At 35.5% G+C, this 25607-nt stretch overlaps 1 protein-coding gene across 8 annotated transcripts in view; it reads right to left on the reverse strand.

Moving 5' to 3' along the window:
- PRMT3 (protein arginine methyltransferase 3) overlaps positions 1–25607 on the reverse strand; it is a 127614-nt gene that overhangs the window by 3944 nt on the left and 98063 nt on the right. For 3 of the 8 annotated variants that reach the window (XM_054525819.2, XM_054525812.2, XM_054525817.2), the window contains 4 exons: positions 11359–11409; positions 11074–11161; positions 4325–4427; positions 3830–3913 (listed from right to left, as the gene is read on the reverse strand). In XM_054525819.2, coding sequence (XP_054381794.1) covers positions 3830–3913; positions 4325–4427; positions 11074–11161; positions 11359–11409 — 326 coding nt within the window. Of the gene's footprint in view, positions 1–3829; positions 3914–4096; positions 4116–4324; positions 4428–11073; positions 11162–11358; positions 11410–25607 lie in introns of those variants that run through there. The other 5 variants (XM_054525818.2, XM_054525813.2, XM_054525820.2 and 2 more) reach the window with 3 other exon arrangements.

A 25607-nucleotide genomic window follows, 5' to 3' on the forward strand; every position in this document is an offset into this window, starting at 1 on the left:
GAGATTCAAAAATAACAAAATGACCTCCAGAGACCCAACATAAAGTAAGTATTCTATTAGATGTCCCAGTCAGGACATTAAAGTGTGGAGGGAAAAAGGATACAGATTGGAGTAGGGGGGATTAAAGTTTTCATTTGCATATTACCTGGTTTTATACATAGAAAATCTTGAAGCTATATGCAAAGAAGGCTACTAGAAATATTTATTGAAGTTTAAGCAAGGTCTTATGATTTAGGATCAAGGTATAAAAATTCTATTTCTAAATACTAGCAATGAAGAATTTATATAATAGTACATACAACAGCTTCAAAAAAGCATAAAGGCTGGGTTTTGTGGCTCATGCCTGTAATACCAGCACTTTAGGAGGCCAAGGTGGGCGGATCACTTGAGACAAGGAGTTCGAGACCAGCCTGGCCAACCTGGCAAAACTCTGTCTCTACTAAAAATACAAAAATTAGCCAGGTGTGTGGTGCACACCTGTAGTCTCGGTTACTTGGGAGGCTGAGGCACAAGGATGGCCTGAACCCAGGAGGCAGCGGTTGCAGTGAGCAGAGATCACGCCACTGCACTCCATCCTGGGCGACAGAGCGAGTCTCAATCACTCTCGCGCTCTCTCTCACATAAACACACGTACAATACTTGAGATAAATGTAACAATGTATGTCTGACTTACATAAACTACAAAACAACTCTAAAGATGGTCCACATAAATGGAGAGACCCACTCTCTCGTGGGTGAAAGACTCAATGTTGTTAAGATGTCAATTTTCCCTAATCTATTGATTTAACAAAATCCCAGTCAAAATCCTAACAGGCTTTTTTAGGCCAGAAATTAATGAGCTGATTTTAAAATTTATATGGCAATATAAAGGACCTAGAATAGCCAAAACAATTGTTGGTGTAAATCTTGCCATTTTGTTCTTTTTCAATCTTATAAAGACTGTCTTAAAGGCATAAGGACAGACATACAGATCCATGGGGGAAAATGAGAGCTCAGAAGTAGATCTATATGCATATGGTCAATTAATTTTTGACAAGGGAGCCAAGGCGATTAAATCGGAAAAGGATAGTCTTTTTAAGAAATGACGATGGAGCAAGTGAATATACATTTGAGAAAAGATGAACTATTATTAAATCAAGCAAAATATTTGAGCAGAAATCTCACAAGAAGATATAAAAATGGCCAATACACATATGAAACAATGCTCAAGATCACATCAGGCAAATGAAAACTACAAGCACAGCTGTAACTGCATACTCAATAAAATGGCTTAAAATACTGCATCTTTTTTATAAGTGTTAAAAATGATGTGGAACAACTGAATTCACAATGGTGCTAGCCCTAGGAATGTTAGATAGCATAGTCATTTTTAAAAAGTTTGCCAGTTTCTTATAAAGTTAAATATACACTTACCATAACACCCAGTAATTCCACTTCTAGGTACTTACCCAAGAGAAATGAAAACATCTGTCTGCACCAAGACTTTTACATGAATATTCATAGCAACTTTATTCTTAATGGCCCCTAACTGAAAGCAATACAAAAGTCTAGCAGCAGGTGAATACCTAAGTAAATTGTGGCATGGCCAAAGGAATATTACTGGCAATAAAAAGGAACAACCTAATGATAGATGAATCTAAAAAAAAAATGCCAAGAAAGCTAGAGTACATTCTGTATAATTCCATTGATAAAAATTCTAAAAAGGTAATACTAACATATAATGACAAAGCATATCAGTGACTGTCTTGGTCTGGGAATCATGGTTGGGGACTAACCATACAGGGAATTGAGGAAGAAACTTTTTGGAGTGATGGAAATAATCTGTATTTCCACAGTGGTATATGTAATTTTCAAAACTCACTGAGCTGTATAATCAAAATGTGTGAATCTTGATTATATGTAAATTATTTGTTTAAAAGTGTGGTGCCTAGGAATAAACACAGACAAATGAAATGTAGAGAAATCAGAAGATCAATTATGAAGATTCAGTACATAGTAAGTGGAGCATTTTAAGTCACTGAGGAAAGGATTCAATAAATTGTACACAAGTAATAATATAATCTTTTAAAGGATGAAACCAAAGCCAGAAACCAAAAGCAAAAGGTTGACAGATGTGACTACAAAAAATGAAAAAAAATTCTATAAAGCAAGATAGTTTAAAGAAAGAAAAGCAAATTAAAGCAGCATTATTTTTCACTTCTTTGTGCAACAAGTATTTTTTAAGTCTGAATTTTGAATTGATTCTTTAGGATGGATTATCAGAAGTATAATTCTTTCATAAAAGGTATGAAATATATTCCAGTGTTACATTCCTGCCATCTTCATCAACAAAAGAGTAAATGAAAACAACCAAAATGTGATTGCTCTGATTTGTATTTCAAATCAGAGGAGATAAGTACTATTTAACTACCATCTAAAAAATCTGGTGCATTTACCTTACTTCTTTTCTCATTGAAGCATATGAGGTATTGCTAGTAAATATTTCATTTTCGTACATTTGTTCTGACGGTTGCTGCTCTTTCATTTACATTGCCTTTTGAGTGTTAAAAATATGTAAGCTGTCTTGTTTATAAAAGTCCTAGTGTAATCCTTAGTGTAAGTCAATCCTTAGTGTAAGTCAAAATAGAAATGTTCCATGGTGCTTATAAATCTGGTTATCATCTTCATTTCAGGATCAAAGGATGTACCTATAAGAGTTCTATGCATTCCTCAGTTTAGAAATAAAAAGCCCCAGTCAAAATGAATTAGTAATGGATATTTGTTAATTTTTCACAAAAGAAAAAATCTTAAGCATCAATATAGCAGCTGAAAAATTAACATAATGTCATATATATAAGCTGATGCTGATAACTATGATTTTCATTTCTTAAAATGAAATACAGGTAAATCTTTTCCATAATCATAATTTCAAAGATAAGGGTACACACACACTCATTTAAGTTAATTAAGTAGCATGAAGGGTCACAGTAATAAATACATAATTCACACTGCTGATCTCCCTTCAATTGTTCAGACCTAACTAAAGTGCCAAGGCAGTGGCTATAATACCAGAATGAATCAGAGTAATTAATCAGTGTCAAATAGATATAAAATGACTGATGTTGTTAAGTGTGTGCACTGTGGTGAGAGCTGGAAGGAACACTCTGGAGCTGAGCCACATGGACTTGTTTTTTATCATCAGCAGACGGCTGTTAGTATACCACAAAGCAGTGCCGTAGTTCAAGAACAAAATTGACTTCATTTTAATTGTTACAGTGTATTTTTTAGAATTAATTTCTTCCGGAGCAATGAAACTTCATTTCCCCAGAAAAAGGAAAGAAAAACACAACAAATCATTATTAATTGTTGTCAAAGCTTAGAGTTTAAAAATGAAAGAAAAAACTCCCAGATTATCTATCATATAAAAGCTTACTAGGTACTGTATGGATAAATAAAGAGAAATAGCCTGATTTTATATTTTCAAACCCAAATCACATTAAAAAGATTTGAATTTTAAAGTACTGCCATATTTACTTACAATAAAAGTTTGTACAATAAAACTGTACATGAATTGTAAAGGGAAAACCCACCCTGAATTTAAATTTTAAGTGTCCTCATCTAGGCAAAATAACTCTATAGTTCCATTTACAATATTTTACTTATCTTGTCATATTACCTTCTGGACACTAAAATAAGCTTTACATACAGTAATTTTTCCAAACTAGACTCACAGCTTCATTTATTTTTATCTAAAAATCTTATAGTACATCGAGTCAAAAGCTACTTTTAGTTTCAATATAACTACAGAGAACTTTTTTTCAGCCACACCAAGGTAAGTTTGAATACTAACCTGCTCAAGTGCAATAGTATGATGAAATTTCTGGTAACACCGGAGTTGGCAAAATTGGCCATCCAAATATGGACACTAGATGACCTTGGCGTAGTGTTACCCAAGGTGATGGAGAAAGTTAGATTTCAATGACAATATATATTATTGTACTTATTCATTTATTCAGCAGAATATGTCAAATACTACATCACATCAAGAAGGAATGAGGGAGGTACACTAAGATGTTGAACTTCTATTAGAACTCCAGCACACTAAGATGTTGTAACGAATGTGTATATGAATTTATCTGGGGAATCAAGAAAGGGAACAATTAGCTCTGAAGACATTCAAATTTTACAGAAATTAGCTATGTTATTAAGGGTAAGTCAGAATTTATCAAGTGAAAGAGGTCAAAACAACCTTCTAGGTAGAAAAACATCTTGGACAAAAGCAAGAAAAAAAAGAAAAGTTAGCTTAAAAATGAGCAATCTGTACAACTGGAGTACATGAGCTTACCTGGGGTTGTGAAAGGATGGGGTTGGAAATGATGAAAAACCAGAGTCAGACTGCAAAGGGCCATGGTAAGGAGTTTGTATTTTATCCTGAAGGTATCGACTGTCTAGTGAGAAGTTTAAAACTAACTTTACTTACATAAAATGTGTTCACATGTTGCCACTATCTTAGTTTCATAAACCACTCCAAAGTCTCAAATATTATCTCTTCCAGAAGTTTTACAGTCTAAGCTTTTAGATTTGTATCTATGATCCACTTAGTTTTTATGTATGTTAGTTTTTGGATATGGTGTGAAGAATCATTTTCTCAAACAAATATTTACTTGTTCTGGCACCATTTCAAAAGACCACCCTTTCCCCATTAATCAACACCGCCCCTTTGTAAAAATTTAATTATACAACAGCAGGTCTATTTCTGGATTATTTGTTATACTGACTTACATGGCTATAATAAACACCACTACTATACTGCCTAGATTAATATAACCTTTTGGTAAGTTTAGAAATAACACAGCATAAAGATTCCAATGTGGTTCTTTCTCAATTATTTTGGTTATTCTAGGCTTTTGATTTCTATATAACTTTTAGAATCAGCCCATTAATTTCTACAAAACTGAGATTTTGACTGAGATTGCACTGAATTAATAAAGGAAATTCTTCTATGAAGAAGTAACACTGCAACAGTATTAAGTGTTCCAATTCAGAGTATATCTCTCCATTATTTAGGTTTTCTTTAATTTCTCTCAGCAATGTTCTATAGTTCTAAATGTACAAGTTTTGCATATATTTTGTTAAATTTATTCCTAAGGTTTTAATTTTTCTTGATGCTGCTGTAAATGGTATTGTTTTTTAAATCACGAGTTCAATCATTCATTCATTCATTGCTCCTCCAGGAGCTCTCGCTGTCTGTGCTGATCCATGTCTAGGTTTCAGGCTATCTGGATTCCAGGCTGGGGGATATTGGAGGAAAACATAAATTTACTACAAGTTTGCTGGTACTTAGAATTCTGGTCTTCTCCTCGCATTTATTTGCTATTACTTTTCAGAGATCTTGATGGCTGCTCCATGCACTCTGGTTTTATAGCTATATTTGGCGGGAAAAACTGGATAGAATGTGCTATTATCACCTTACTTGGGACCGGCATTTCAGTGCCTTTATATTTAAAGTGTGTTTCCTGGAGGCAACATTTAGTTTCATTCAGTCTATTTCTGCCTTTTAATTGGCATTTTCCAGATCCTTCATGTTTAATGTAATTATCAGTCTATTTAAGTCCGAATTTAAGTCTATCATCTTACCATTTGTTTTCTATTTGTTCATCTGTTTGTGTCCTTTTCCCCACCTTCTTTAAAAAAATTTAATTATTTTTTTAGAGATAGGACCTTGCTCTGCATCCAGGTTGAAGTATAGTGATGCAATCATAGCTCACCACAGCCTGGACCTCCTGGGCTAAAGCAATCCTCCTACTTCAGCCTCCAGTGCTCAGACTACAGTTATGTGCCACCACACTTGGCTAATTAAAAAAATTTTTTTTTCTTTAGACACAGGGTCTTGCTTTGTTGCCCAGGCTGGTCTCAAACTCTTGGCCTCAGCGATCCTGCTGCCTTGGCCTCCCAACATGCTGGGATTACAGGCATGAACCACCATGCCTGGCCCCTATCTTCTTTTGAATTGGGTACTTTTTTCAGGATTCCATTCTGTCTCCACCAGTAAATTATTAGCTATAGTTTGTGGTTTAATTTTAAATTTATTAGCTGTTGCTTTAGGGATTACAATGTACATACTTAATTACTTCACATACAGTGTAAAAACTTAAAACATTAAATATTTCTATTTTATCATTAATTTCCTTGGTTATCATTGCCATATATTTTACTTCTCCATATGTTTTAAACCTACATTATTTTGCTTTAGTCAATGATCATTTAAGAAATTAAGAAATGAAAAAATAAAGCTTTTTAATGTGATCACACATTTACCATTTCTGGCATTTTCCACTGCTTTGTTAAGATCCAAGTTTCCATTTGGTGACATTTTGTTTCCTCTTGAACTTACTTTAATACACATCTTATATTTCCAGTCTGCTGAAAATAAATTCGTTCAGCATTTTTCTTCTGAAAAAGTCTTCATCTAGTTTCATTAAAGAACATATTTCTTGTAGATACAGAATCTAGGTTGCCAGTTTCAATACTTCAAAATGTCATTCAATTAATCATCTTTCCTACATAGTTTTTGATGAATATTCTTTTTTTTTCTTTTAGATAGAGTCTTGCTCTGTTGCCCAGGCTGGGGTGCAGTGGTGCAACCTTAGCTCACTGCAACCTCTGCCTCCCGGGTTGAAACAATTCTTGTGCCTCAGCCTCCCGAATAGCCGGATTACAGGTGCGTGCCACCACGTCCAGCTAATTTTTTGTATTTTGAGTAGAGATGGGATTTCGCCATGTTGCCCAGGCCTGTCTCGAACTCCTGAGCTCAGGCAATCTGCCTGCCTCGGCCTCTCAAAGTGCTAGGATTACAGGCATGAGCAATCACGCCCAGCCAGTTTTTGATGAATATTCTAAGGTTATTTCTTTGTTCTTCTCTACATGATGTTTCCTTTTACTCTGGCTTATGTTAAAATTTTAAAAAGTTATCACTGTTAGTTTGATATGTTTTGGTGTTTTGAGTTTATCCTTCTTCGGGTTAATTGAGTTTCTTCAATGCGTAGCTTGTATCAAATATACTTTCTATTGCATCGCCTCACCTTACCCTATTCCTCCCTCAGCTTCTTCCAAGGACGAGGATAGAGTGCTTGGTACTTCCCCATAAGCTACTGTGGATATGTTCATTTTTATTTTAAATATGTTTCTTCTCTCCTTGCTTTATTTTGGATACATTTTATTGCTATGTATTCAAGTTCACTGATCTTTTCTTCTGCCATTAATTCCATCAAATGACATTTTCACTTTAAATGTCTTCTTATATTCTCTTCACTATGTTCACATAAGCATAGTTATAACATTTTTTTCAACATGCTTGTCTGCTAATTTCATCACTTCTGGGTCTGTTCCTATCAGACATTTTCCTGCACCCAATGTTTGGTTGAATGTATCCATTTTGTTTTCCTTTGTGGCTACTAAGTTACTTGCAGCTTAGTTCTTTTCCCTTCAAGGCTTGTTTTTAAGATTTGTTAAGGAGGATCTAGACAGCCTTAAGCTAGAAATGTGAACCCCTTGCAGCCCTCTGTGAACTGAGAACTCCTTGGTACACATTTGCTCCAACTACTTTGCCTGACCTTGTGCATTTAATCCTACATATACAAATCTTATTACTCGTGTAAAACTCCAGGAGTCTTCCTATAGATCTTTTTGAGCTTGTTTTCTGATGAGCTTACCCTCTTCAGTACTCAGCTCTGCAACCTCCCAGCGTCTATTAATCAATGCTACCATCAAAGGCTTAGCAGGATTCAGAAAAAAAAATAAAATAAAAAAAATAAAAAGTGTTACACTTACTTACATGATCCTTTCTTTATACTCCCATAACTAAGAAATGACTATTTTTCCAACTGTAAAATTTCCTTTTAAAATCTTTCTTCAGCTTGTATTTTCTTAGGGGATTCTAATATTTTGTGATGTATTGGTCTTACTATGTAGATACAAATGCATACACCACAGTAGTAAAAGAAACATAGGTGGTGCCAGCAGGCAACATTTGCATCACACACCTCCTTCATGATATTCTATAAATACCTAAGAGCAAAGCACAAACCAGTTACTCTAAGGATTATTGGGTAAAGAATAGTTAGGATTTTAAAACTTCACTAGTCATCAACCAATATTTTGTTGTAATGAAGTAGGAGAAAATTTTGAGAATCAAACTCAAATGCTATCTTAAATCTCCCTCAGGATTAAAACATGAACTAGTACTGCCTTTAAAACTCTAGTATTAAGATGACAAAATGGCTACAATGAAGAAAAAAAAAGCAACATTTTCAAGTTTCCAAACATCAATCCAAATACCAGAGCTACAGAAAAACAAAAATGAGGCTTAAAAGACCTCATTTGGGTTTGCCTCATTTCAGTTTTGCTGTGCTGAAGCTTTCTGCAGACAGAGAAAATGACACCATCAAGGTTTTACTTCCATATCACTTGCAACTTCAAAGTGAGAAAATGACAAGGTGCTGCTTCAATATGGTATTTATTTGCATCTATCAAACTCTATTTATGTACCAACAGTGAAACTGAAGCTATAGAATTTATGAAATATTTAAAACAGAGATTGATAACCACCTGGTAACTGCAATATAGAGCCCACCACTCAGCTTTTTAAAATCTATCAGAGTTCCTCCAATTTTTTACAAAGTTTTCTTTTATATGTCTTTTTATATGACATTGACCACCACCCCCCATCCCAGTTGTAGCCTGCCCTAATCCTATTTCTATCCAGAGGTAACCACTATGCTGAATCTGAGTTGCTTGTTTCATACTTGTATTAGATATGTGTATGTATGGTTGTTTACATGTTTTAAAAGTTCACATAAATGGTATCTTGTCAGACTCATTCTGCAATTTTCTTTTTTGCTCAATGTTGCCTCCCCTACATTAACTCCCCAAGAGACAGGGTCTCACTATGTCGCCCCAGCTGGAGTAAAGCAGCTCAATCACAGCTCACTGCAGCCTCAAACTCCTGGGCTCAAGGGAACTTCTGGCCTCAGCCTCCTAAGTAGCAGGGACTATAGGTGTGCGCCACCATGCCCGGCTTCAATGTTGTTTTTGATAGAAACATACATACATAACTTACATGATCTAATTACTATTCTATGCAACTACCACATTTATTTATCCATCTTCTGCTGATGGACAATTAAGGTTATTTCCAATTTTTCCCTTCTACAAACCATGCTGCTACAAAGATTTTTACATATGTTGTGGGAGAGACTGTTTAGAATACATGCCTAGGAAAAAATTGCTTGGCTGTAGGGATGGTACATCTATACTTAGCTTGATAGTATCAAACTGTTCTCGAAAGTTTTACTAATTAAAAGCCAGCAAAAGGCAATGAAAGTTCCATTTGGCTACACTATTGCCAGCACTTGACATTGTTAAACTTTATGTATTTTCTTCCCCCAATTGATGGACAAGAAACAGCATCTCATGGTTTCAGTTAGCCTTTTCCTGAGTTATTAGTGAAGTTGGATTTTTTTCACTGAAGCTTGTTATACATTCAGCTTTTGTGCCCTTAGGAGGTTTTCAGAGAAGGTGGTACAAGAAGACTTATATGTAGTAAGCAGTTTAAATTTTTAAATTCCATAATCAAATTCTAACTTTTAGAGTGAAATGTATAGGTATGTCAGAACTATAGGTGCTAATGTAAGTGAACAATCAATGAGTTTTTAAAATAAAAAATAGAATCTGATTAGCCCTTGAATACTGCATAAGATTTGGATAGGCAGGGAAGAGACAGTGGAGAGAATTCTAAGACAAATATATTTTCAATGCAATAACTTTTTCTCTTTTTTTGAGACACGGTCTTGCTGTGTCACCCAGGCTGGAGTGCAGTGATATCATCATAGCTAACTGCAGACTCAAGCAAGCCTCCTGCCTCAGCCTCCAAGGAGCTAAGACTACAGGCTTGTGTCACTATGCCCAGCTAATTTTTATTGTTTTGTAGAGATAGGGTCTTGCTATGTTGCTTGGGCTGGTTTAAACCGGCCTCGGCTGGGTGCGGTGGCTCATGCCTGTAATCCCAGCACTTCGGAAGGCTGAGGTGGGCAGATCGCCTGAGGTCAGGAGTTTGACATCAGCCTAGCCAATGTGGTAAAACCCCATCTCTATTAAAAATACAAAAATTAGCTGGTCGTGGTGGTGCCAGCTACTTGGGAGACTGAGGCAGGAGAATTGCTTGAACCCAGGAGGTGGAGGTTGCAGTGAGCCGAGATGGTGTGACTGCACTCCAGTCTGGGCAACAAGAGTAGAACTCCATCTCAAAAAAGAAAAAACAAAACCCAAAACTGGCCTCAAGTTGTCTTCCTGCCTCAGCCTCCCAAAGTGGCTTATTACAGGCATAAGCCACTGCGCCTGGCCTACAATAACTACTGAATGAAATTGTCTTTAACTTTTATTTTATTGGTAATTCTCTTCAGTCACTTGGAGAAAGAAAATATTCTTAGTTATATTTGTAACTTATTAAATACTAATTATTGCCAAAAGTTTTCTGAATTATTCTGTGATACTTTAAGAGCCAGGTAATCTTATTTATTTTAGTTGGCAGAAATTATTAGACTTAAAAAATTTTCTTAAATTATGTCTTTAATTAAATGATATGCCATCTAAAATTTATGTAGATGGTAAGCTCTAAGAACATCTTTTCTTAACATCTGTTATATTGCTTCAAATATATTGTGCAGGCCAGGCACAGTGGCTCATACCTGTAATCCTAGCACTTTGGGGGGCCAAGGCAGGTGGATCACTTGAGGTCAGGAGTTAGGGACCAACATGGTGAAACCCCATCTCTACTAAAAATACAAACATTAGCTGGGTGTGGTGGTGTGTGCCTGTAATCCCAAGTACTTGGGAGGCTGAGGCAGGAGAACTGCTTGAACCCAGGGGATGGAGGTTGCAGTGAGCCGAGATCACTGTTCTCCAGCCTGGGTGAGACGGCAAGACTCCGTCTCAAAAAACAAATATAGTGTGCACATAAAAAGTGGTTGTAAAATGAATGAATATCATTTACTTCAGAAGGAATAAGACACTTTCCCCCCTACTATTCTTTCTCACCTGCTTTAACTGAAAATGGTTTTTCCAGTAGAAATACTGTTTGTTTCCAGTGTGTTTTGGTGCTCTGAGGGCCCGTAGAGAACACGACCTGAATTGGTAAAGTTCAAAAGTATTTGATGAAGTACAAGATTTTTAATATCATGGTACATTAATCTACGACATCAAACACAAGCCCCAATTGCTTACAGCAGCAAAATGCTTATGATTAAACACCTTGGGGCACAAAATAAAATATAATATACTTCTGTAACAATTAATTCTTATGAGATAACTCATGATACTTACCCTGTTGTGGCAATTCTTCTCAAAATATATATCAAAGTAGCCAGCAATTGCCTGTTTTTTAAAAAAAGAAATATAAATGCTTACTAAATGATTACATAATATAATAACTAATTATTGTCTCTTAAGACATGGCAAATGATAAACCATTTCAGAGACTAAATACCTCTTAAACTCAATATTTTTCCTGGAAAAGATGTAAGTAAAAACAAAATAATGTAATTTGGCTTTTCCTCACAGAAACAACATAATAAAGGTAATAAGGCTAGGCTAATCAAATAATCAGTATGTTTTATTAGAGAAATAATCATGCTAGACTACCGAAAAAGGTGAACACACATGGAGAGAGAGACTCAGCTGGCCCCTCACTGATCCTCACTCGCCAACTGAGATGTCTACCCACGCATTAGGCCATCTTGACTTCTCCAGCTGTAGTCAAGTGTCAGACAACTGCAGCGGCATGAAAGATGCCAGGAAAGACCAGCAAGTGCACTAGTCAGTTAAGCCCAGTCAGCATTGCAGAATTGGAAACAAACAGATATAAATGGTTTGGGCTTCAAGCCAGAGTTTTGAGATGGGCTATTATATAGCAATAAATAATTAAAACATGCTCTTTTATATAAAGCCAGTTCATTTAATTTCTTCTAGTCCAGTATATCTGATTTTAAGTCAAGTACTATGAATATTTTTGGGATGAAATAAAGATTTTTAAAATGTTACTTATTTTTTTTTCCTGAAAAAATGAACAGTAGTACTCAAATCTTATGCTTAAGCAAGTACTCAAAGGAGAAACTCCAAAGTGAGCTCTAAGGGTTATTGTGATAGTACAAAAAGATTTTTTTTTTTTTTTTGAGATGGAGTCTTGCTCTGTTGCCCAGCACGATCTCAGCTTATTGCAACCTCTGCCTCCCAGGTTCAAGCGATTCTCCTGCCTCAGCCTCCTGAGTAGCTGGGACTACAGGCGTGCGCCACCACACCCGGCTAATTTTTGTATTTTTAGTAGAGACGGGGTTTCACCATGTTGGTCAGGCTGGTCTCGAACTCCTGACCTTGTGACCCACCCGCCTTGGCTTCCCAAAGTGCTGGGATTAGAGGTGTGAGCCACTGCACCCAGCCTACAAAAAGATCTCTGAAAGAAATTAACATACTCAGATAAATACATAATTTTAAGTTTTTTGGTTAAATTTAAATACCATTCCTTTTTCTTTCATTACTGGAACTAGCTGAACTTAATCGTTTTTTAAAGCTGGCATTACATTAAGCTTAGAAAGTGTTAAAAACAGGACACTGATTTTTTAAAAACCATGGTAAAGCTAATTTGTGTACTCTGCTACTTTTGTTAAGAATGTGACATTTTATTGATCTTGTAGGGTTAATATGGATTAGGTCTAAACCAAACTCAATATTTAACCTTGAGGTTCACTGCAATTTAGATACCAAGAGAGAATCAAAATACTATTAATAATTCTGCCAAATAGAATTATAAAATAATGTAGTACTCAGCCACAGATTATCATAAAAAACACGTGGTTAATTAGAATATTTCTAAATATAACTTTATCAGTTGATTTCCGGATACTTATGATACCCCTTCACAGACCAATTCAACTGTTTTCTTATTTATTCCTGTATGCCTGTCTTGTTCACCACTACGCTCTTAGTGCCCAGAGCAGTAACCTGGCCCATAGGATACAATACAATATTTGCTGAGCAAATGTGTTTATTATACATTCTATTATGTTAGTTACGATAGTATATTACAGTTTGCCTTATACTGCAATTTATTTAAGAGCAAGGCATATGTATAACTCACTTCTATGCCCCTTACCCAATACAATGTTATATAGTAGGTTCTCAATAAATTTTAGCCAAATTAAAATGTTTAGTCTTCAGTCTCAAATATGGCTAGCTTTATTATATAGTCAGTATACTTTATTAAAGCATTGACTAACTGAACTTGAATGGAATGAATAATTTTTAACTCTGAAAAGCATGGAACATGTGGGACAAATATGGAGAGGAGAGAGCTAGAAAAGATCTAATTCTGTATGTAGGAAATGCAGAAGTCTCAGCCTAACCCCCAAACTACGCATTTTCAGGTGAGATTCAAACCCACATAGCAAAAGCTTAGAGAATTGAACTAAAATTTGAATCACTGGTGCAAGTCTCAGGACTAATCTCTGAATAAAACATGCATGAAAAAAACCCGAAACCAACAAGTAAAGGCCTAGAGAACTGACCTGAGATTTTGAAAAATCTGTAAAAGTCTCAGACTAATCCGTAAACTAGGTATGTGTAAGAGGGCCTCAAAACAGCATAACAAAGGCTTAGAGAATGTGACTGAGACTTGGCCAACTGTCTGCTCGGACACTAAGACAGAACTTATGGTCCGATTTTAACTGGGCTTGACTGTCTGCTAACAACAAACATCAACATCCGTAAGATTTTAACAAGACACACAGTTTATACAACATAGCACGCACAACATCTAAGGTACAATCTCAAATTACTCAACATACAAAGAATCAGGAAAATTGAACAACTCTCAAGAGAAAAGACAAGCCACCTCTGAGATAATCCAGATGCTCGAACTATCAAGCAAAACTTTAAAGCAGCAATTATAACTGTGTTCCAATGGTGACAGAAAACACAATGGAATCAATCAAAAGACAGAAATTCTCAGCAGAGAAACAAACCATAAAAAAGCACCAAATGAAAAATTCTTAATTGAAAATTATAATAACTGAAACTTCTGGGTTGAATAGCAGAATGGAGATGACAGGGGAAAAAAAATCAGTGAATCTGAAGATTAATAGAAATTATCCAATTTGAAGAAGGGAAAAAGATGGCAATTAAAATGCATGTTATAGAACCTTAGAGACCTATAGATCTAACGTCTCATTGGTGGTCCAGATAGAAAAGAAAAAGACACTGATGGAGAAAAAGTTTTAGAATTCTATATCTAGACAGAAGATTTATGAATGAAGGCAAAATATGACATTTTCAAGTCAAGGAAAAGTAAAGAAATTCATTGCCAATAGACTTCCTTTAGAAACATTTTAAAAGAAGTTCTTCAGAAGGTAACCTGGAACAACAAGAACAGAAAACCCATAGTTCTAAAATATCTTCTTGTTTTCAAAAATTTTAATGTATCTTTTACAATTCTGTTTTAAACTCATGTAACAGCCTCTCATCTTTCTGTAATTATAGTTCTATAACTGTGATATTTATTGCCAGTCTTTTTTTAATCAGAATTAGAAATGCTTTTCTTCATGTATCTGAAGATGTTACAAAAGCTGCTTTTAAACCCAAATTTTCACAAAAGCTCTTATTAGCTTACTAGGATTTATTTTTCCCCACATTTTTTGGGGGGCCTCCCAAAGTGCTGGGATTACAGGTGTGAGCCACCACGTCTGGCCACACATGCTTATTAATCAATTTCCAAATCTGTGTATGAATTTCAGTTAAAAATTTTCAGCCCTTAAATAATACAGTGAAAGAAATACTGGGAAGTTCTGGGTAACCAAAAAATAAGTTTTAAGACCAAGAAAAATGACAGATACAGTTAACTTCAGTTGTAAGCACTGGAAAGAATCTATGACAAACATCTGAAATTGCATCCATGTGAAATGCATCACAGTATCTTTGAGTCATCAAGCACAGTCACATTTCTAATGAGGTTTGGTTTACAGTAATACTAACTCAGTTCCACAGCACACATTAAACAGAAAGCAGAAGCATGAGGAGAAGTTAGGAAGGAATTCACCTGAAATTCAAACTGTGTGCAGATAATCTATCTACTCATTAGACAGCACTCATACAGTTGAGAAAGTGGAAGATTGTTGCTCTGAAAAAAACAAAGTGAGTTTCTGGTTTTAAAGTGGGTGTTTACCCTCAAACACCAACATGATCTAGAATGCCCCTTAAAGAGACAGGGTTTGTGGTGTTATCTTTTTTTTCTTTTCTTTTCTGTGTGATTCTTATTTTAAAAAAATTTTATTTAATCTTAGAGATGGAGTCCCGCTATGGTGCCCAGGCTGAAATCAAACTCCTGGGCTTAAGGGATCTTTCTGCCTAAGCCTCCTGAGTAGCTGGGACAACAGTTGCATGCTACTAACTCTTAATGAAAAGAGATTAAGAAAAAAAAAACCTTCAATTTGAAACATAGTAATATAAAACCAAATGAATTATGATTAGTGTTTTTATTTCTGCAAAGCTATTAAATAAGGAATAATGATATAACCAAATATCAGCTGATTTAGGAATAGATGTCTTATTTTGTCAGGAAAATATAAACACACCACTATTTTCAATTACAGTTGGCCACCTTGCTGCCATCACTTTGACAGGCTATCTTAACATCTTTTAAATGTTAATTTCAATAAATATACTTTATCTCTGTGGAAGTCATTCAAATATAAGAATAAACAACCATAGGAAATAATGACTAATAGGCAATGGCAACAAATAACTAACTGGAGCTACAACTTGACATATGCTCGAAAAAGATCAGAGAGGTCTGAAGGCTGACTACAGAAGAAATTTCTCCTTTGTCTCACGTATATATCTTGTTGGGGCAATGAGAACTGCTGAGGGAAAAAAAGTATTAAAATCTATCTGTAGGAGCTGGGTTAATCTGCAAAGGCAAGGTCACAATTAAATAAAATTTCACTGAATTATACCACAGTCAGAAAAATTTATAACTAAAAGTTTAGTTATAAAAGTCCCTTAGAGTGACAGAAGGGAGAATGAGTGTTAAGTAGTAAAAAAACAAAAACAATGATAGAAGAAAACAGAATGAAAGGAAACTACATATATATAGTGATTTTCTGGGATAGCTTGATCACTCTTGATATTTTGCGAGACTCCTCGACAATTACTTTGATGCACATAGGAAAATACAAGCATGGAGCTTTGTTGTACATCTTAAATATTCCTCAGCATGTAATAGTTTCAGAACTCATCTTTTTACGGATTTCACAAAAAGAAAACTATGGCATTTGTAAACTGAATCATGAAAAAATCTGTTTTAAGCCATGTTTTGCTTGTTTATATGTATAAAGGTAAATGCAGTTCATTTAATATACACTCATTTGAAGAACAATGATTTGGGATAAAAAATGACTTTCTCATGTCTTTTGGTGTGATGAATATTTCTTTAAAGAGGACACATTGTGTATACGTAATAGGATGGCAACCAATGAAATAAGATCAGACTAGACCTTAGGAGGAAGAAGGAAATTAAAAATTATCATTATCACTATCACCTGCAGGGAGTAATTTATCATTTCTGTTCTTCATTGGTATCATGTTCCAACAGCATGTGGTTACAGCAGATACAATTAGGCAGCTGGCCACAGAAGGAGGAGGATAATGTGCTTTTGATGGAGTTTATCCAAGCATGGAGATAGAGTGCTTGTAATCCATGCAGCAGAATCACTATAACAAAAATACAATTCATTTTTCATTGAAGTATTTCTTTCAAAATCTCAATATGGAATGCAAAAGCCAACTGATGAGTCTGAAGCAAGCAAAGAAAGAGTAAGCAGACAATGCCATAAAAATGACTGTTATAGCTTAGATCATCGTATATAAACCAAGCAGATGAAAATACAAACATTAGCTATACGAGCTGCCACATACAGAGCATGAACTGTGCTAGTAATAACTGGCGTTTAAGAAGACATAATCAACAAATACGAAAATTATATATTATGATTTTTTCCCCAATTGTAACTATACATTAAATTATGGACTCTTTCTTTTTCAATTAATTTTCTATTGTATCCCAAGAGAAAATATGCACCTTTTCTTTCATGATTCCTCTAGGGAACAATACACACTAAGTGCCATATACTTCTCAAGAGATACTGCCAGATTGAGTGGTGGTAAAAAAATAGACCAAGCAATATGGGAAGTAGTAAAACAGGCAATAAGTCTAAAAATATTTTTAAAAATACTTTTATTGAAAAACACAATGTAATTTATTTCTGATCTACATAGAATATTTCAAGATAACTGAAACTCCTTTTAAATTTATCTGGGATTGCTTCCTTGTAATTTCAAAATTGCTTATTAAAGTGGTTTTAGGGGGCAAAAATCATCTTCAGAGTCTATAACACGAATACTTTCATTTTGACATTTCATAAATTGATACCTCACATTTCTTCCTAACTATAAACACAAAATTGTTTTATATAACCAATATTCATTGAAATTTACTGATTTTTCATTTTAAAAACTGTTTAATATATAATGTACATTCAGAAAAGTGCACATAAGTGTACATCATACTGAATTTTCAAACTGAATACAGCTGTGAAACCCACACCCAGATGAAGAAACAGAACATCTCAGCACCCCAGCAGTCCCCCTTACGCACCTAGACTCTACAAGGCACCTATGCCTCTAATGACCTATCCTAATACTCTGAAGCGAAGATTCATTTTTCCTATTATACTTCAATATATAGAGAATCATACATCAGGCAGTCCTTTGTGTCTGGGTGTCTGGCTAATTTCCTCAATATTGTTTGTGAAATTCATCTACATTACTGCAGATGATTCATTTTCATGGCTGCAAGGTATATGTGACTACATAATTTAGTCTACTGCTGACAGGCACTTGAACAGTTTTTGTAAATATACATAACATGGCCATTGGGTATATACCTAAGAGAACTACTGGTATGTAAATATTTACCACTTTTGTTCACCTTTATTCCTTCCTGAATTTCTGGCCTTCCATCAGGGATCATTTGCTGTTTGCCTGAATATCCCTTGGTACTTCCTTTGGCACAGGTTTTTAAGGCAAATTCTTTCTCTTCTTTTCTGCTTATCTGAAAATATCTTTATTTCAGCTTCATTCTTCTTTTTTTTTTTTTTTCTTGAGATGGAGTCTCACTCTATTGCCCAGGCTGGAGTGTAGAGGTGCAACCTTGGTTCACCGCAACCTCCACCTCCCGGGTTCAAGTGTTTCTCCCGCCTCAGCCTCCCGAGTAGCTGTGACTAGAGGTGTGTGCCATGACGCCTGGCTAATCTTTGTAATCTTAGTAGAGACGAGGTTTCACCGTGTTGGCCAGGCTGGTCTTGAACTCCTGACCTCAAGCCACCTGCCCGCTTCGCCCTGCCAAAGTGCTGGGATTACAGGCATGAGCCACTGTGCCCAGCCAAGTTGTCCAGCTTCATTCTTGAAAGAAATCTTAGTTGGGTTAAACTCAGGGTTGGCAGTTATTTTCTGGCAGCACAGTGATAATGTCATCATTACAATTTCTTCTGTTTGTCTTTTTTTCTTCTGATTCCATTGTTCCTTTCCCCTGCTCCCCCAATTCCATTGTTCCTTGTGTACCTGGCTAATACAGGGCATAGATGCCCTGTATTAGGTAGGTGTACAAAGGGGACTACTAGGGTGCTGAGATGTTTTGTTTCTTCATCTGGGTGTGTGTTTCACAGCTGTATTCAGTTTGAACATTTACCAATTATAGAAATTATCTACTAGTCTACTTAGCTCTTCTTTAAAGGTAATTCCAGCACCATAGTTCCACCAACTTTGAGATTTTTCTTTGGTTTCTGTAGTTTTACTAGGATATGTCTAGGTGTGGGTTTCTCTTCCCTCTTTTAAACTGAGATATAATTCACATACCGAAAAATTTACCCATTTAAATTGTACAATTCAACATTCTTTAGTGTACTCAGAGTTGTGTAACCGTCATTACAATCTAATTTTAAAAACATTTCATTTCCCCCAAAAGAAATCTTCCATCCATTCTCCTCTTGTCCAGTCTGTGTCTACAGATAAACCTATTCTGGATATTTCATCTAAATGGAATCATATAAGAGACGGTCTTTTGTGACTGGTTTCTTTCACTTAGCATAATGTTTTTAAGGGTTAACCATGTTGTATCATGTTTCATTCTTTTTTATAGCTGAATAATATTCCATTGCATGGATATGCCAAATTTTACTTATCCATTCTGTAGGTAATAGACATTTGAATTACTTCCATTTCTTAGCTATTACGAATAATGCTGCTATAAACATTTGCATGGACATGTTTTCACTTCTCTTAGATATACACCTACATTTGGATACAATTTTAAAATTATGCTATTTAGGTTATGTTGTTACTTCTTAAATTGTTGCTTTCATCTGTTTTGGAAAATTCTTAGCCATCATCTCTTCAAATATTGTAACATTCTCATCCTCCTTTTCTCTGGGATGCCCATTTACATGTATATGTAATTAGACCTTTTCTTGTATCCACGTTATTTCTTGCCCTTCCCTCTGTCTCATTCTTGCATGTCTCCAGGCTTCTTTCTGGACATTTTCTTCTGCCCTAAAATCCAGTTCGCAGATCTTCTCTACACTAATACAGGAAGATCTGCTGCTCAAATCATATTTAATTTGGTCTTAGAATGTCTGTTCAATTCTTTTCCAAACTGTATTTTAAAAAATGTTTCCATTTGTTAAAATTTGCAATATTTTTTCTCTTTGAATTTAGTAAGCATAGTTTTTCAAAATCTATGTCTGCTATAACTAATTCCTGGAGCACGTAGAGCTGTTTTTATTGTCTACTGCTTCAACTGGTTCTTGATTCATGTTGTTTTGTGTCCTTGTGTGACTGATTACCTCTGAATATGTTTTGAACATTAATATTTGAAAAACTTTGTGAAAATAATTTGAAACCTGTAATAATCTTCTAGAAAGAATTTTTATTTGTTTCTGCAAGGAACCTGGGGGCATGAGCAAACCGAGATCTTAATCTAATATCAGGGTTTGAGACTTCCTGGACCACCCAAATGACCTGAAGCTGTGCTGTAGTCCATGCAAGTGTTCATTTACTTCTCTCATATCTTATTCTTGGGCACAGTCTTTACGGTCCCAATGCAAAGTGCTGCAAAACTATTAGGGTCCCATTTTGTCTTCCTACCCACGTGAGCAATATCAAAAGGGCTACATAAGTATTTCAGCTCCGTCCTCTGAATTGGTAAATGCCTATAGGGCAAAAGCAGCCCCAATTGTTAGTCTCATTTTTCAGATTACCTTCTTTTCTGAGTCTTGGCTTAGTAGTACTTCCTTATTTGTTAACTTCAAACAGATACCATTTAACATTTTTTTTTGGCATTTGTAGCTCTTTTCGGCAAAAGGGTTTCTCCATTTTATGTGGCTCACCACTACAAGGAGGAAGATTATTCACTGTATTGCTTTTTCCTACCTAAGGCCCCCTACCTGTATGATAAAGACAAACCAGAGACTGGGCAATTTACAAAAGAGGTTTAATTGGACTTACAGTTCCAAGTGGGTGGGGAAGTCTTACAATCATGGTGGAAGGCAAAGAGGAGCAAGTCATGTCTTACGTGGATGGCAGCAGGCAAAGAGAGTTTGTGTATGAAAACTCTCCCTTATAATACACATCAGATCTTGAGACTCACTGTCATGACAGCAGCGCAGGAAAGACCTGCCCCCATGATTCAATTACCTCTTACTGGATCCCTCCCACAACACATGGGAATTCAAGATGAGATTTGGGTGGGGACACAGCCAAACCATATCACTGTAACACTCCCCCCCAGTTCTTAAACTAACTCATTTGTGATGTCTCAGTTTAAATATTTCCTCTGGGCAGCCTTCTTTAATCCCAGAGTAGGTTATAATACATCCATTAAATGTTCCTGCACTCCTTGTAATAACACTCACTACATTTATAATACTTTTTGTTCAACGTCTTTGTTCATTTGTAGATTCCAATAACCCTTTAAGGGCAGTCTTAGCATGTCTTTGTTCGCCTCTGTATCCTCACTGCCTAAGCATGCTATCTAAATGGTGAAACTGCACAGAAGGCATGAAATACCCTGGAATGTTCAGGGACTATAGGAAATCAGTATGATTTATTAAGTAAACTATTTGTTAAATGATAAAGAGATATGGTCAACCTGTCCCAACCTTTGGTAAAAGGAAATGATGATGCTTTAACTTAACTCAAAACTGATATAAGATGCAACTACTTCAGAGAAATATTCCCTCATCCGTACAATTAATCACTTCCCACTAATACAATACATATGGTATTAGTAAGGCTTTCATGAAGAAGCCACACTTAAAGTAAAAACCTTAGCAGGGATCAGGGAAAGGAAAAGTACACAAGCTACAGGCGTCTTTTATATGCCTCTGCTATTCTATTATAGAGCACTACATTACAATTCTCCATTTATGTTGGCCTCTCCTTCTAAATGAATGTCTTTAGGGCTAGAAATTACATTTTGATTATTTGTTGTATTCATAGTGCCTAGCACAGAAGCCCACACATAGTGTTTAGTCCATGTTTGAATGAAAAGTGATGTTGCATAGTATTTTTTTTGCAATCTCTGCCATTTAAAAAGGCTTGCAGCCCACTGCTTCTCTAGATTTCTCTCCTCCTGCTCCCTCACACATCATCGGTTTTCCACTGCTTGATATCAATGATTACTGTTTCCTTATATTCCATTTTTTGTGCTGCTTTCCAATCTTCTCCCAAAACTATCCATGCAAAAGCCCTATGTTCCATTCCTAGTTCCTCAAATGATAGAAGATAGTATCAGTCGTAAGTAAACATTATATTTTAATTTTAAGAATACTTGTTCACCTGAACAAAACAGATACACTGAATTTACACATCAAGGCAGAATAAAAAAATTAGTTTTACAACTGCTGAAGAGGTTTAAAACTGAAAATTATTAAAACTAATTTTTGTGTCTAGGTGACCAAGTTCTACCAAATGCTACTTGTCTTTACAACCCTTCAATAGTATAAATTAAGAAATGGAACACTGAAAGAATGATTTAACAGACAGTAAAAGGGGGGACATATAGAAGATGTGATATACCCTATTTTCTGAAATGAATAGTTTTTTTTGCTCTTTTGAAAAGTAAGGTAGAAAGATAGCTACCAACTCACCACCTAAGCCCTTCTGTTTAGTTCCCTAGGGTGGGAACTAAAAATCTGGCAAATATTATAAGGTATATTCTGAGCCATCTGGTATATATATCAAATTTATTTTTCTAATTTTTGACTTGTCTTTCCATGAGGACTGATTTCCTCCTATTAATACATACATATACATAAGATGTCTGTAAACATTAGGTACTTCAGGATTTTTAGAAGATCTTAATGCCAATATTCACAATGGTGTCTGTCAGTGCCTAAGTTAAAATAAGTCTGAACTTGGGAAGATTACTTCCTTATAGGTCATTACTCCATAGGTAACCGGCTGAATCAAAAAGGAAAATACCTGGTCAAACTCATTTCTTATCACAATCTAATAATGTTAATTGACAGCCTCTGTGATAAGTCTAGGGAGAACCCCTCTGACATCTCTAATCAAGAGTCCACTCTTATTGATTATTTGATAAATACACTATTTTCTGCTTATTGCTGAACTACAGATAGATATTCTAGTCCTGCTTGAGTGTGATAATTTCTCAGAATTTATTGTCTTTCAACATTGCTGATTTCAAGCATAAACCTATACCTATCTAGAATTAAATGATTTTAATATAGCTTAAGAATTTTAAGATTCCACTCAAATTGTATTTTAGAACAATTTGATGTTCAAATCCTTTTATAATATCACTCAATTGGAGGCTTTAGAATACAGAATTTTTTTAAATGCTGATACAATTTCTTTAGTGCCATATTGTATTAAAAATACACACTTTTATAAAGACAATCACATGCAGTCTAGCAAGACGCTCATCCTACAGAAATCTACTAAAGAAACAGCAGATGTGTTTCTCACATCATGCTCATTTTGGGGCACATGTTCACAATTAAAAAGGAGGGCAGAATCATCTGTACTACTGAGACCATTATTTCTCTGACTTTTTTTTTTTTACCTGAATGCTTGCAGTTAATTTGCATAAATTATATCTGCATATGATGCTACTCCACTGGATTTCCTTTAAAAAACAAGCTTTTGGAATCCAACAGCCTCAAGGAATAGCATAGGTTAAAAAATACATCCTCATTCAAGAGTGATTTATGTAATTTTATCATTGTTTAAAATGCTTTGTTAAATAGTGTCAGCAGCATATTTTGATGGATATTTTCAAAAAGTCTTCCATAAAATGTTCTTTGATTCCTACTCTTATGTATCTACGCCAAATACGTGACAAGTATGACTTGACAAGACAGGCCACAGAACTGTGTTTCAATTTCCTACTGGATATCACTACTTACATAACTCAAAGGTATGAAATTCAACATACTAATAATTGAGCATCTGATCCTCACCTCTAAATTTGCTCTTCCAGTTTTCTTTGACAGACAGGACCATAATTTTTCAAATTGTATGTGTAAGAAACCTTGGAGTCATCACTGATACTGAGAGCAATGGGAGTTATTGCCCTCACTCCCCATTATCTAACTCATTCTCAAGTCCTGTCAATTTTATCTCTTAGGTAACTCATGAACAAGTCTGCTAAAACTGCCTTTGTGTAAGTCACTGCAAAGCTACTAGAATAACCTACACATTGGCCTCCCACATCCACTCTGTTCTCCTCTTTGTTCTCCATATTCTAGCCACAATCCTTCTAAAGGGCCCTTCTGATCACAACACTCTGCTTAAAAAACATCACAACTGAAACGGCCACATAGCACAAGGTGCTTTCCATCTCTTAGCACTATGATCTACATGTCCCAGCCATGCTAGGCTTCTTTCAACTCCTTGAACCTATCAAATTACTGACCACCAGATAGACATTTTTTGGCTTTGGTCAACTTTTCAACTGAAGTATTATATACAAGCAACAAAACACATTTCTAGCTAATGCCAGAACCACTGGTTTTACATAGAACACACACACACACACACACACAGAAGTGAGCAAATCACTGGGATACAGCTCAGTGAACTTTTTCAAGGTGAACACACTTGTATAACCATTACCCAGATCAAGATATGGACCACTCCTAGTACTCCAGAGACTTCTTTTATGCTTCTTTCCAATCAAGTCACCCCACAAATTGTAACCACTATTCTGATGTCCATGACCAGATGGATCTCGAACTTCTGGCCTCAAGTGATCCTTCCAAATGTTGGGATTACAGGTGTAAACCACCGCGCCCAACCTTTCCCCCCTTTTTAAATCAACTGTTCATGAAATTCATCCATGTTGTGTTGTATTGCCAAGCTCATTTCTTTTTCAATGCTGTATTTTATTCCATAAATATACCACATTTACCCATCCTACTTTCTAGCTTGGGGCTGAAGGCCTCAATGGACATTCTTGAACATTTTTTTTTTTTTGGTGAACTTGTCAACATATTTCTGTGTGTGTATCTGGACACAGGAGGGAAATGGTTAAGACACAGGGTAAACATGTGTTCAGCTTTGGTAACTACAGCAGGTGGCTGAGATATACAGAAATCTTTTGCCTTATCACTCTTAGGCATTTCTTATTGTGAGATTCTTTAAAAAATACTATCAAAAATTTCAAACATACACAATTACAGAACCTCTATGAACCTATCACCTATATTCGGCACATATACTTCACCTATTCTCTTGAGAAAATACCCTATATTATGTCATTTCTTCCCTCCAAATTCAGTTTGCATCTGTAAAAAGATGGACATTTTCTTAGATAACTAGAATGCCCTTATCACATGTAACCAAATGTTCAATAATTCTTTAGTATTATCTAATATCCATAGGGTGAATATTTTTTCCACTGAAGGGTGGTGATGAAAATAGGGTGAATTTTATTATGTTTCCACTATTAATGCCTCCTGAATAGAGGAACTATCGGCTGTGGCTTGTTACTACATTCCCAATACTTCTCAGCTCCTGGCATATGCTACTACTCAAAGAACATTTCCTGAGAATAAACGAAGAGATTTAAATGTTCGTACCACCATCTAAGCTCAGCTACAAAGGTTCAGGTTTCAGAGAAGAGTAGAAAGTTCAAAACCATACTTTAGACCACATGGTCATTCACAAGGAGGAGCCTAAAACCAACTGTAGAGGTGGGATCACATAATGAGAAATGTTCTCCCCCAAGACATAAAATTTACTTAATGAAGCCTATTAAAATATATACCAGTTGTCCCATTAAAACCTATGATGCAAGTTCAAGACAAATCTTACTATTTCTAAGCAACACAGATGTGTTTTAATAATTAGTTTCATTAGCTGATTAGCTTTGCAAGGTCAAAATTAGGTCAACTTACAACAAAAAGTACTAAGAGCTAATTTAATACCTAGAAATAAGCTTAGAA

Source organism: Pongo abelii, chromosome 9 (assembly GCF_028885655.2).
Source record: "Pongo abelii isolate AG06213 chromosome 9, NHGRI_mPonAbe1-v2.0_pri, whole genome shotgun sequence".
Taxonomy (NCBI): domain Eukaryota; kingdom Metazoa; phylum Chordata; class Mammalia; order Primates; family Hominidae; genus Pongo; species Pongo abelii.